This window comes from Leptosomus discolor, chromosome 3, assembly GCF_034619465.1.
Source record: "Leptosomus discolor isolate bLepDis1 chromosome 3, bLepDis1.hap2, whole genome shotgun sequence".
Lineage (NCBI taxonomy): Eukaryota > Metazoa > Chordata > Aves > Leptosomiformes > Leptosomidae > Leptosomus > Leptosomus discolor.
This window is the reverse complement of record NC_141393.1, coordinates 25,650,236-25,660,935: the sequence shown is the minus strand read 5'-3', so window position 1 is coordinate 25,660,935 and position 10,700 is coordinate 25,650,236. Positions and strand designations below refer to the sequence as shown.

Sequence of the window (10,700 nt, the reverse complement as noted above, 5' to 3'; positions counted from 1 at the left end):
GCGCCGCGAGCACGGACAGCCCCGCCGCCGCTGCCGCGCGCGCCACGCACGCGCGCTGCAACCACCCCGCCTGCAGCGAGCGCGGAGCTCGGCGGGCAGACGCGGGCAGCTTCGCTGTGCGCATGTGCGCCAAAGCGAGCCTGGCGGGCAACTCTTCCGGAGTGGGCTTGTCTAGGCGATGCGGGAGGTTTGTGCTCCATGGTAGGGCGTCGCGCATGCGCGGCCCGGCGGGGTTCGAGCTGTGGCGGTCCGCAGCCAGGTGAGGGGGGGCCCGGCGCGGGGTGGGGGGCGGCTGCGGGGCCTGGGGGCTCCCGGCCACCGCCGGGGCCTGCTTCACCGCGTCGTGTGGTGGCTCGGGCCCAAAAGCCGAACGGCTCGGCCCAGCTGCGCGGGGGCCTCTCCTGACGCCGAGCCCGCTGCGACGATACCCCGCCCGGGCGGGCAGGGCTTCGGGGCTCCCAGCTGCCTGGGCCTGGCATGCGGGCGAAGCGCCGGGAGGGCGGTCGGGTGGGGTCGGCTCTCGGCGCTGTGGCGGGAGGGCGGGCCTTGGGCGTCGGGGCTGGCGGCCGGTGCTTCCCGCAGGTGCGTGGCGGAGCCCCTGCCTGCCTGCCTGCCTGCCTGCCTGCCGGGCGGGCGGGCGAGCGGGCGGCGTCTCTGGCCCGCGGGTGGGCAGGAGGGGTCCCAGCGCGCCTCTCGAGAGAGCGGCGCTTCTGGTTTGTTTATTTTCGGTTGTGGTTTTGTTGTTGTTTTGGCTCTTTCCATAAGGGAAGAGAAGATGTGCCAGCCCTTCCCAGAGCTTCCCTTGGTGCAAGGCTAGCAGATGGTGTGTTCTTATTTTACTTATTTCTAGCCCTCCTTCTGTTTCTAGTTCTGCTTTTTTGGAGATTAGCATCAATACGTATCACTTTCTTTAAAAATGCGTTTGTTTTGGAAAGTGCTAAGTAATGAAAGCGTGCTTCAGGACTTAAACCTTATCTTAAACCTTATCTTCCATTCCAGTGGTAGCATCTAGTTTGCTCCTGTGTAGTTATGTTTGCTCCATACCTATTAGCAGGTCGGCAGGTGTGACTGAAGATGTAAAAATGGTGTAAATAGCTACTGAGGAAATTATCTTATGCTGACCATTATTCTGTCTTTCTTGTAGTTATATAGACAGTCACTCTACTATCTCAGCACTGTTATCTAATGTACAGAATTCATTACCGGAGGTGCCAAAGCTCGAGATCTTGGAGCAGAATTCTGACAACCAGTTGTCAGGACCTTAAGAAGAAACTTGCCTTTCGGGGTAGATTATTCCCAAATGTCTGCTACAATGTCATTTGAAGTAGCTTGCACTGGATACTGCCAGGACTGCTGGCCTGACTATGATGTGGACTCCTGAGTTCCTGTATTTGTAATTTATCCAGCTCTAACATGAGACACAACTTCAAAATGTTGCTTTGTAGGAAAATAATTTTTACAAATAATATTAGACATAATTTCTGCACTTCATCCTGTTGTTTTTCTTTTAGCCAAACTCTCAGCTACCTTCTTTAAGAGAAGCAGAAACCTTGCTTTGTCTTACTAGAGCGGGCCTACCCTCATGAAGCAGGTGAAGGTTGTGACAAGTATATAGTATGGGAGGCCGTAATGTAACTATACATTTTTCTGATTTTCATAGCTTTTAGTTTCAGCCTTCCAGTGTTCTCATTCTGGGTGTGGGAAGAAGAGGGCATTTCTAAGGCCATGTCTCCCCTAGGAGTGCATTGCAGGTATAGTATGTATTGCGCTTTTAGCAGTATGGATTTCTTTAGCCCCAGCATGTTCTCTGATCACTTACTTTACTTTCTTTTCTCTGATTACTTACTTTACTCTTAAGAATGAAACACACTGTATTAACAAAACCACAGCTTTGCAGGTTCAGCTGTGTTTGTTTCGTGGGCTTCACCCAGCACAGCTGGCTTGTTTTGGGATTCAGTCCCTGGGATGGCTAAGTTCTTGTAAGATAAGTATGGCCTGAGTAACTTCTAATTATTGGAAAAAAAAATGTTTGAGTAGCCTTTAGCATTCAGTATGTTTTGCCTTTTTTGGGTGGAGAGACATGACTAATAATTTTTTTTATTTATCTATGTTTCATTCTTTGAATAATTTGAGATATTTCTGTTCTGAAAGTCTCCAGTTAGTTCACTGTCAGTGTAAAAAGAGATATGCAACCAGCCCACTTGACTTAAAGGGGCATTGATTTAATTACAGATCACAACCATATGCTTTGTATCTGCTGTTTTACCTTGGTTACCCAAGTTGCTGGGTAGAATTGGGCATTACATTTTTAGCAAATCATGAAATCACATTCCTATTTGCCAAGTTTTGCGTGTATGGTAAGGAATTATTACCTTGTCTGATTGAATTCATAAGAGACTTAGAAATTATTTATACCCTGTGCTGTCCAGATGAATCTGCACTGTACTTTACTCAGTAATTTTAAGTACAAAATGATTCTACTTCAGGTAATTCAGTAAGATTGGCTGACCTTTGCTCTACTCTGACTTGCTCAGCCACTGAAGAAAGAGTTGAATGAGACAGGTGCATTCTGCCCCTTCAACTGCATCTGTTACTTCAGTACTTCTGAAATGCCTTTGATTCATTGATGGCATTCACAATAGTAGTGAAAAATAAAGAAATCTTAAAAAAAGTAAAATATCCGTACTCTATTTCTACTTCAATTAATTTCTTGTTTCCTATGCCTTAGGTTTTTTGGCATCTTTTAATCTACCCTAAAGGACTCAATAGCTGTGCTTAGTGTGATATTGCTCTCTTGTAGTTGGTGCAGGAGACTGAAAGACTGAATCATGGAAACTTGCCTGAAAGTTAAAAAAATCAGCCTAAGGCAGATGCAAAACTTCAGTCCAGAAGATTCTACAAAGTAAAGTGTCAGTTGATGCAAAGAATTGTTACGTGTCTTTTCTACTCTCTAATGCGTTATTAAACATGCATGGTTTAGAGAGTTTTGCAGGGAATAAACTGTGGCTTTATTGGCAAGTCTTTGCTAATCTGAATGTGTGATAAACATAGCAAATGTGAAGCTGTGAGTTTAATAGAATTCTACAGATTGCTTAACAGATACAGCAAACCTTTGGTAATCAGATTTTCATAAGGACAAACATGGCCGCCTTTGTTGTCTTATACTGGTGGAACTTTCTGTAGATTCAGAGAAAGTCCCTTTTTCTTCTTAACTGTTTTTGTAGTTCCTCAATGGAAAAGCTGTTAAAAACTGCCTGCAGCACTATGGAAGCATGGAGACAAAATAGTTGTCTATTGAGACCCTCAAGGAACTATTGGGCAAAGTGACGGAAATGAAGAGCTTGAGCCATCACTTCAGCATGGCGGCAGTTGAATCTGACAAGGATTCTGGATATTCAGGTTTAGAAAACCACTGCATTACCTTTTTTTTAATGCTGTCATGTTCTGACTTTGCTTTTATTGGTGATGTTTGACCAGTCTGATTCTAGCCCCTTACAGTTTGTGCCTCATTACCTGGGAGGGCCTTTGTGTGCAAGACAGGTTGCATCTACAGTCATCCTACCATCAAACTTTTTGGAGTGGAGCTTTATGTAGTTATAAAGTCCATCCTGTGATTTTGAGTGGCATAGGAATTTAAAATGTGCCTAATAAAGAAGTGCATAGAAGAATCTCAGATTTCATAGTCTAGAAGTGGGGATGGCAAAATTACTTTTTGTTCCTTGCAGTAATGAATGAACTGTTGGATTATCCCATCTAATATCACTTACAATTTGATCAGGTTGTCAGTAGAGCCTGATAAACCAGAGAGTAGTTGTTATAACAACAGTGAAATGTAGACAGTGTGCCATTTTAATACTCAACAAAACTTGGCATTTAAAAGAAAAAAAATGCTTTTGTGAGAGCTACTTGCCTTCTGGGGTTTGTAGATAGAAGATGTCAAGACACAAAACGCCTGCAGCACAGACTACAGCTGTGGCAATGTGGAGCCTGTAGTTCTTCCCTGCACCAGGTTTTAGAGCAGTCTTCATGATAGTGCGCTGTCCCTTGGAGATTAAATATGAAAGAACAAAAAGTAACAGATTTTTTGAGAGACAATATCTGCATAAGAACTGGCCTGAAATATAAAGCCTTTTATTAAAGGCTATTTGACAGCTGTCACAGCAGGTCTAATTTGATTGGTATTCCAGAACTAAACTTTACTGGTCTTTGTGGCTTGGTTGAAAGAGAGCAGAATAGTAGAACTGAAAGGAGGTAGCAAGCATGCTGCATGTGAACCAACTAACAGCTGAAATCTGCGTCTTGCAGATGGAAGTTCAGAGTGCCTGAGTGCTATGGAGCAGACTGACTCGGAGGATGTGCTGAATGCGTTGTGTTGGAATGCAGAGGATGGGCCTTGGCAGTGCCCAGTGACCACAAGCAGCTCCTTTCCTGCACTCTCTCCTATGGTTGTAATGAAAAATGTGTTAGTTAAGCAGGTAAGGAAGAAATGATATATTGAAAAATATTGCATGTTCTTGAATATTATTTTTTTAAATATTTTTTTCTTTCGAAAAGATTTTTACAAAGTTGTTGCAGTCAAGAAAGTAATTGGTAACCTGAAAAGTTCTGTTGTGATGGCCTGTTCTTTTGAGGGGCAGCTAGAATTACGACAATGGAAAAAATGTGAAATGGAGAAGCTCTGTTATATAGAATCATAGAATGGTTGGGCTTGGAAGGGATGTTAAAGACCATCTAGTTCCAACCCCCCTGCCATGGACAGGGACACCTTCCACTAGACCAGGTTGCTCAAAGCCCCATCCAGCCTGGCCCTGAACACTGCCAGGGAGGGGGCAGCCACAGCTTCTCTGGGCAACCTGTTCCAGTGCCTCACCACCCTCACAGTGAAGAATTTCTTCTTTGTATCTAAACTAAATCTCCCCTCTTTGTCTCAAAGAGATCCCCAAAATATAGATCTTTAAGAGTGTTATATAAATAGCAAATATAAAGATCAAACTAAAAAAGCAAGTGTTTTTACTTTTGAAAGCTGATATTTTCTATTTCATTCAATGAAGATGGTAAAGTAGGATGATGGGTTTTGTTTCCTAGTTCTTAGGTCCTGGAAGTGCTTTATGTGTGATGGGAAAGACAAATCGAGAATGTTATAAATGAAGAAAATAAATCTATATCTGAAGTTAGCTGTAGTCTTTTTACTTTCGCTGTTGTTTCTCTTAATTGTGTGTGATGGCTCATATTTCAACAATTACATTCCATAAACAGTTATTTATGTCCTCCGGTATCTTATGTGTTGTTTCTCCAGGACATCTTTGAGACTTTTAACTTCTACGTTGTAACAGAAGGTACGAGATCTCCAAGGTCGAAGTATTGCCATATTAGACCTTTTGCTCTGTACTCAGGTTTTCTGAGCAGAGCAAAAGTTCTTCAGCATTTTTTGTTAGAATACTTCTGAGAATACAGTGAGAAAAGGGGGAAAAAAGTGTATAAATCCTGATTCTTTTTCTACTGAATCTGTTAGGACGACAAACAAAACCTATTAAGTTCAAATACTGTGTATCAATGCTAACACAGATACGGGTTTCTGTTAGTATTTGGCATATCATGCATTTGTGGGGGAGATGGTTCTGATCTCTGAACATTGTGGTTTACGTTGAAACAATTTTATTTTTTAGTTGTGTTCCTAGATGTGTGGGCAAAATACTCTCTAAACAAATGTTGAAGTTTTTGTGTAGTAGGGAGTAGGCGAGGTTCACCAAAGGTTGATAGCCTTTGGCTTAGAGCTTAAAATGTAAACAGGAATTGCAGTGGTAGTCTAATATTAAATTCCAGGTTTTATTGCAAACAGGAGTAGCAGCTTATATATGTAAAAGTATATTTTATATATATATATATATATATATATAAAAAAACTGGTAGTGTAGCAAAAAGGGAATTTGGGGAGGTAGAGTTGGAGGTAGGTAAAATTACCAGACTCAGTTCTCTTGAGCAGTGTGTCATAACATCTAAGTCTAATCATGTATGGTTAAGGACAATAATGTTAAACTGAAAAATGTTTACTGCAATAAACAAAAGCAACAAGTCTAGGGTCAGAATAATAATGAAATCTTTCTGCCTCTTTCCATTGTGCCTAGTTACCTCAGATGGTCACGCTGGTCATCTTTTTAAAATGGTCTTTTCAACACAGCACTCAACTGGGCTTACTGGGCCAAAAAAAAAAAAAAGGCAGCGTTCATTTACTGCAGTTTATTTGTTCCAGTTTCCGTTTCAATCAGCATTGTCCTTCTGTATTACAAGTACTGTGATCCTGTGCAGTGATGGTTACCTGCTGTCCCAATTTCAGAGTGTAAACAGTGAGCAATGATATTACTAAAAAAAAAAAAATCAAGCAGGAATTAATTCTCTGAAACACAGTGCTGCTTGTGGCAAGGTTTCTGTAAGTCTTTAAAAGTCCTTATACGTATGAAGGCTTTTTAGACAAGTGACAGTGATACATACAGAATGTTAGCTTTAATTAAAAAAAAAAACCAACCAAAAACCCACACCCCAAAAAAAACCCCAACCAATCAAAAAAACCCAAAACAACCACCCAACAAACCTGAAAAAAATGCATCACTTTCCAGAGTTAGTAAAATAAATGTGTCTTTCTCTACTAAAAATGAGATTTTTGAGTAGGAGAACAAGAGCGGAATGCAATGTGAGTGGAAAGGAGGATAAAGTAGATAACAGAGATAGGAAAAGATAAACAATTACCACAGCTCTTTTGGCCTCGGTGATTTTAGGGCTCTGCTGTGCTAGACACTGTACCATTGTGCAGTAAACAACAACTTCTGACCCCCAAACCTTGCTCCTTAAAGCTGCATGTTTTGTCCTCTGTGTGTATAGCCATGGTATTTGTATACTACTCACTCCTAATGTTGCAGATCTTTTTCTTTTGAATATGTTTGTCTTTTCTTCTGTGATGAGGTAGTAAATACTTTTTTACAGGTAGTTGTTCTGTACTCCTATTCTATAAGCATCTTGCCCACTTAACCAAAGAAATTCTCTGTCAGAGTAAGTAGTTGATTCTAATCTCGCAAGTCTTGGTGTCCCAGTCAGTGGGTAATGCCTGCTTTTGACAAGTTCAGGTCCTTTACTGAGGGAGTGGACTTCAGCGACTCAGTATAGTATCAAAAATAATAACATGTATTTGAACTAGCCAAAAACTGTGCCTTCAGCAGGTCTGCCAGAGTGTTTCAAGTCATAAAGAATTGGAAAAGCAGCTGACAGTGTATTATATTAGTATAATTGTAGTGGTAATGACTTAAATACATTGAGAAGTGAGGTTTTGCTTCAGAAAGAAGTAGTATCTCTTACCAGACCATGTCATATGTTTGGAGAAAAGCAGACATGCTTTTTGGTCAGGAGATCTCCTGAAGATTCATAGTAGTGTATTGGAGGAGGAAGAGGTAATGTCTTGTAAAAAGTGGTGTGTTCCCTTATATTGCGGAATATGGCTTGTGGGAAGGAGTAAAAACTTGGGCATTTTTCTTGAAATATAATGCTTTTAAGGTTTATCCGTGTGCAGTATTTCACCAGAGGTATGGAGTTAAACTGCTCTGGGCTTATAACAGGCTTTTTCCCTTGTATTCGTTGATGTTCAGCATTTTTATTTTTTCTGCTTCATGATTTTAAATTTGTTGAAACTGTGTATTGTACTTAAGATTGCAGGACTTGCTGAACAGCTGTTGTCTATTTTAAATAACCATTTCAAAAGCTTGCTATAAGAATAGAATTGACAAGATTAGATTTGCTGCCTTTCAACAAAGAGGGAGTCTGAATTATTCCTAAAATGTCTGTGCAGTCTTTGACTCTTTTAAAATATTTCATAACCATAATGCTTAATTATTTTTCATCTTTCCTGTATACTTGTTGTTCGACCCCAAGCCTGGGTTGAACGTTTACATGAGTGTTGTATAATATAAACATGCACTATAATCTTCATTTAGTAAAGTATGTGTAAGTTCAGATTGAATTGGTTTTAAATGTAACTGGTTTTCTATAGTAAAAGGATTATGGATTACAGTTTTGATTCTAGGACTATGCTCTGTTTTCAGAGAAAGAGAAGGATGAGTTTGATGGAAAACTGTTCAGAATGTATTAATTGGACAGTGTATAGCAAATATGGAGAAATGGCACAGTCCACCTGTTTCGTTTAAGGTTTTTTGATCCTATTCTACAGTGTTGTTTTAAGACTTCCGTTTTTTCCCTGTTTGTGCTTCTTAGGGGAGTTCATCACAGCTCCAATCCTGGACTGTTCAGCCGTCCTTTGAAGTGATTCCAGCTCAGCCACAGCTAGTGTTTCTTCGTCCATCAATCCCACCTCCCGTTACCCCTCACCCTGTTGGGAAAAAGAGAAATGACTCCACTAATTACCTGCCTATCCTGAATTCTTATCCCAAAATAGCACCACAGCCCTGCAAAAGGGATCACTCCTTTGATCTAGAAGAACGTCAGGAAACCAGTTGCCATAAACGACTCTGCACAGAAGCACCCAAGATGGAGACTTCTCCTGTATCAAGGAGCACAGGCTTGCCTCCTAGTCCGTTTGTCCACCTACCAGTTAGCTTTAAGACCCCTCAGGATTCTAACGAGGAAAGTTCTGCAACTCCGTTGACAAGTGGAAAATTGTCAGCTCTTCCTGGTTTTCATCGTGTTTCCAGTGACACTCAGAAAGTGCCAGGTCTGACTCCCCTTTTACCTTTTGGAACTCTGCAGGCAACAAAGCGCAGCCCTCATGAGAGCGAGAGCGCAGCACAAACTACAATGCAGTCAGCAGTGTGGAGCCCCCCATTGATACCGGAAGAGACTTGCAGTACCCCTGAGCTGCTCTTGCAACAGCAAAGCAAGTGCAGACGCTTTCAGAATACGCTCGTTGTGCTACGCAGGTCAGGATTGCTGGAGATCACTTTAAAAACCAAGGAGCTCATTCATCAGAACCAGGTGACTCAGGCCGAGCTGGACCGGCTGAAGCATCAAACACAGCTTTTCATAGAGGCAATAAAGAACAATGCTCCACAGTCATGGGCAGAGCTAGAAGCATCTCTAACAAGATCTGATAAAGCTGATAGCAACCTTGAAGACCCCACTTATCCCAACATGTAGTAAAAAGGTACACAGCTGTTGGTCAAGTTACTTCTGTGCCTCGTACGTCCTGTCTCAAGCTTTTACTTGAGCATTTTCTGAGTCCAAGACTTGCGAAGTGGCGTGCCATTAACAACTTGTCTTCAGAGCCAGTTGTGGGACTGGAACAGCATGGTGAGGTCTTGACAGAATGGGCACTTAGCACTTCAGTGTGACCTTAAGCTCCATGCTAACTCTGTGTACTTCCTTGGACTCAAGAAGCTTGGATGTGCTCTGCTGGCATGTTTCCATTCTTGCAGTGAAAAGACAGTCATTTGCAGTGTTCTGCAAGCAAGTATCTTCCTATTCCCACCTTCAGATAGTCGGTTCTGACAACGCTACAGCAGAACAGGTCCGACTGTCGGGCCATCATCAGTTGCAAGCAGATGAAGGGAGCTGCTGTGAGGAAAGGAAACTTAGGTTGGTGGGGTGGTATCTTTAGGTGGTTGCTGTCCTTTATTGTAGCAGAGAGTCTTGCTTTGGGGTTTTAACACGTTTGAATTAGTGGAGATCTGCTTGTGTTGAAGCAACATCCTGTATTCATTGCAGTCTTTGGTCAAAGTGGTGAGTGTCTTAGGACCCAAGTGAAATGATGTGTTTTGATGAGTATACTTTTGATTTTGATCTGTGCAGTTGGGTGAGTGAAAATCATAAGGCTTGCACTGGAAGTGTTTGTTCCAAAGCCAAATTTATTAATGGCTAACAAGTGTACAAGGCAAGTGGCTTTGGATTTTCATGTCAGCTTACAGATTAAAAATTGTTATTAAAGACTGCAGTGACTTTTTTTTTTTAAACAGTACAAGGAAAATATTAATTCATCAGAATTAACTTGGCAAGACTAGTTGCATATTATTTGATATGTGTATCTCTTAGTTTACAAGCCTAAACCTTTTTCTGTTGGATCAGATTGCTAAGTGTTAAAAAAAAAAAGGAGAGGTGAAAGAAAAAGGACTATAATGGCCTGTGATGAAACAAGTCCTCCCATCCCCCTTTCCTCTGTATTTTATCTAAAGAAATCAGATAAATGGGGGGTGGAGCAGGGAGGAAGGGTGGGGGTGGGGAGGAAGAGAGATGTCAGCTTGGATAACATCCCTAAAAAATTTATCTACTTGAGTTTGAACTTAAAAAAAAAAAACCCAAACCCCACAACAACAACAAAAACAACAACAAAACAAAACCATTTTGCCTCAACATAAATTTAGGTCATTCCTAGCCGGCTTGCCTTGAGATACAGCTAATGCCACTGTGTGCATAAGATATTAGGCCTTACTGATAGAGATCCCCAGTAGTCATGTTACAGAAGCTGTTCTACAGACATTTATTTCATTTCAGTTCATCTAGACACTTAACTATGTCACTCCCTCCCATCTGAAGCATTTTTTTTCAGAGGTGGCCTGTGTAGAGATCTAAGAATGGCTTTGTCTGAGAACATTAACGTATCTGCATTGTTTATGGTATGTTCCTTTCTGTGTGGTAATGTTTCAAAAAACTCTGTGATCTAGGTGACTGGGTATTTTGATGCTTTGATTGCTTCTGTCATCTGTTTC

General features: G+C 41.6%; 1 protein-coding gene across 6 annotated transcripts; it reads left to right on the top strand.

Moving 5' to 3' along the window:
* Window positions 1–224: 224 nt before the first annotated feature.
* Window positions 225–9,924, top strand: CIPC (CLOCK interacting pacemaker). Of its 6 annotated transcripts, none has more exons than XM_086462599.1 (5): window positions 225–259; window positions 1,668–1,751; window positions 3,225–3,399; window positions 4,306–4,475; window positions 8,257–9,924. In XM_086462599.1, the coding sequence occupies exons 3-5, from the start codon at window positions 3,333–3,335 to the stop codon at window positions 9,133–9,135; spliced, it is 1,116 nt and encodes a 371-aa protein (XP_086318725.1). In that variant the 5' UTR covers window positions 225–259; window positions 1,668–1,751; window positions 3,225–3,332; the 3' UTR covers window positions 9,136–9,924. The 6 variants fall into 6 exon arrangements, with proteins under 6 accessions (XP_086318725.1, XP_086318728.1, XP_086318726.1 ...); XM_086462600.1 differs by having other exon boundaries at window positions 242–259; window positions 1,661–1,751; XM_086462602.1 differs by lacking the exon at window positions 1,668–1,751.
* The last annotated feature ends 776 nt before the right edge of the window (window positions 9,925–10,700 follow it).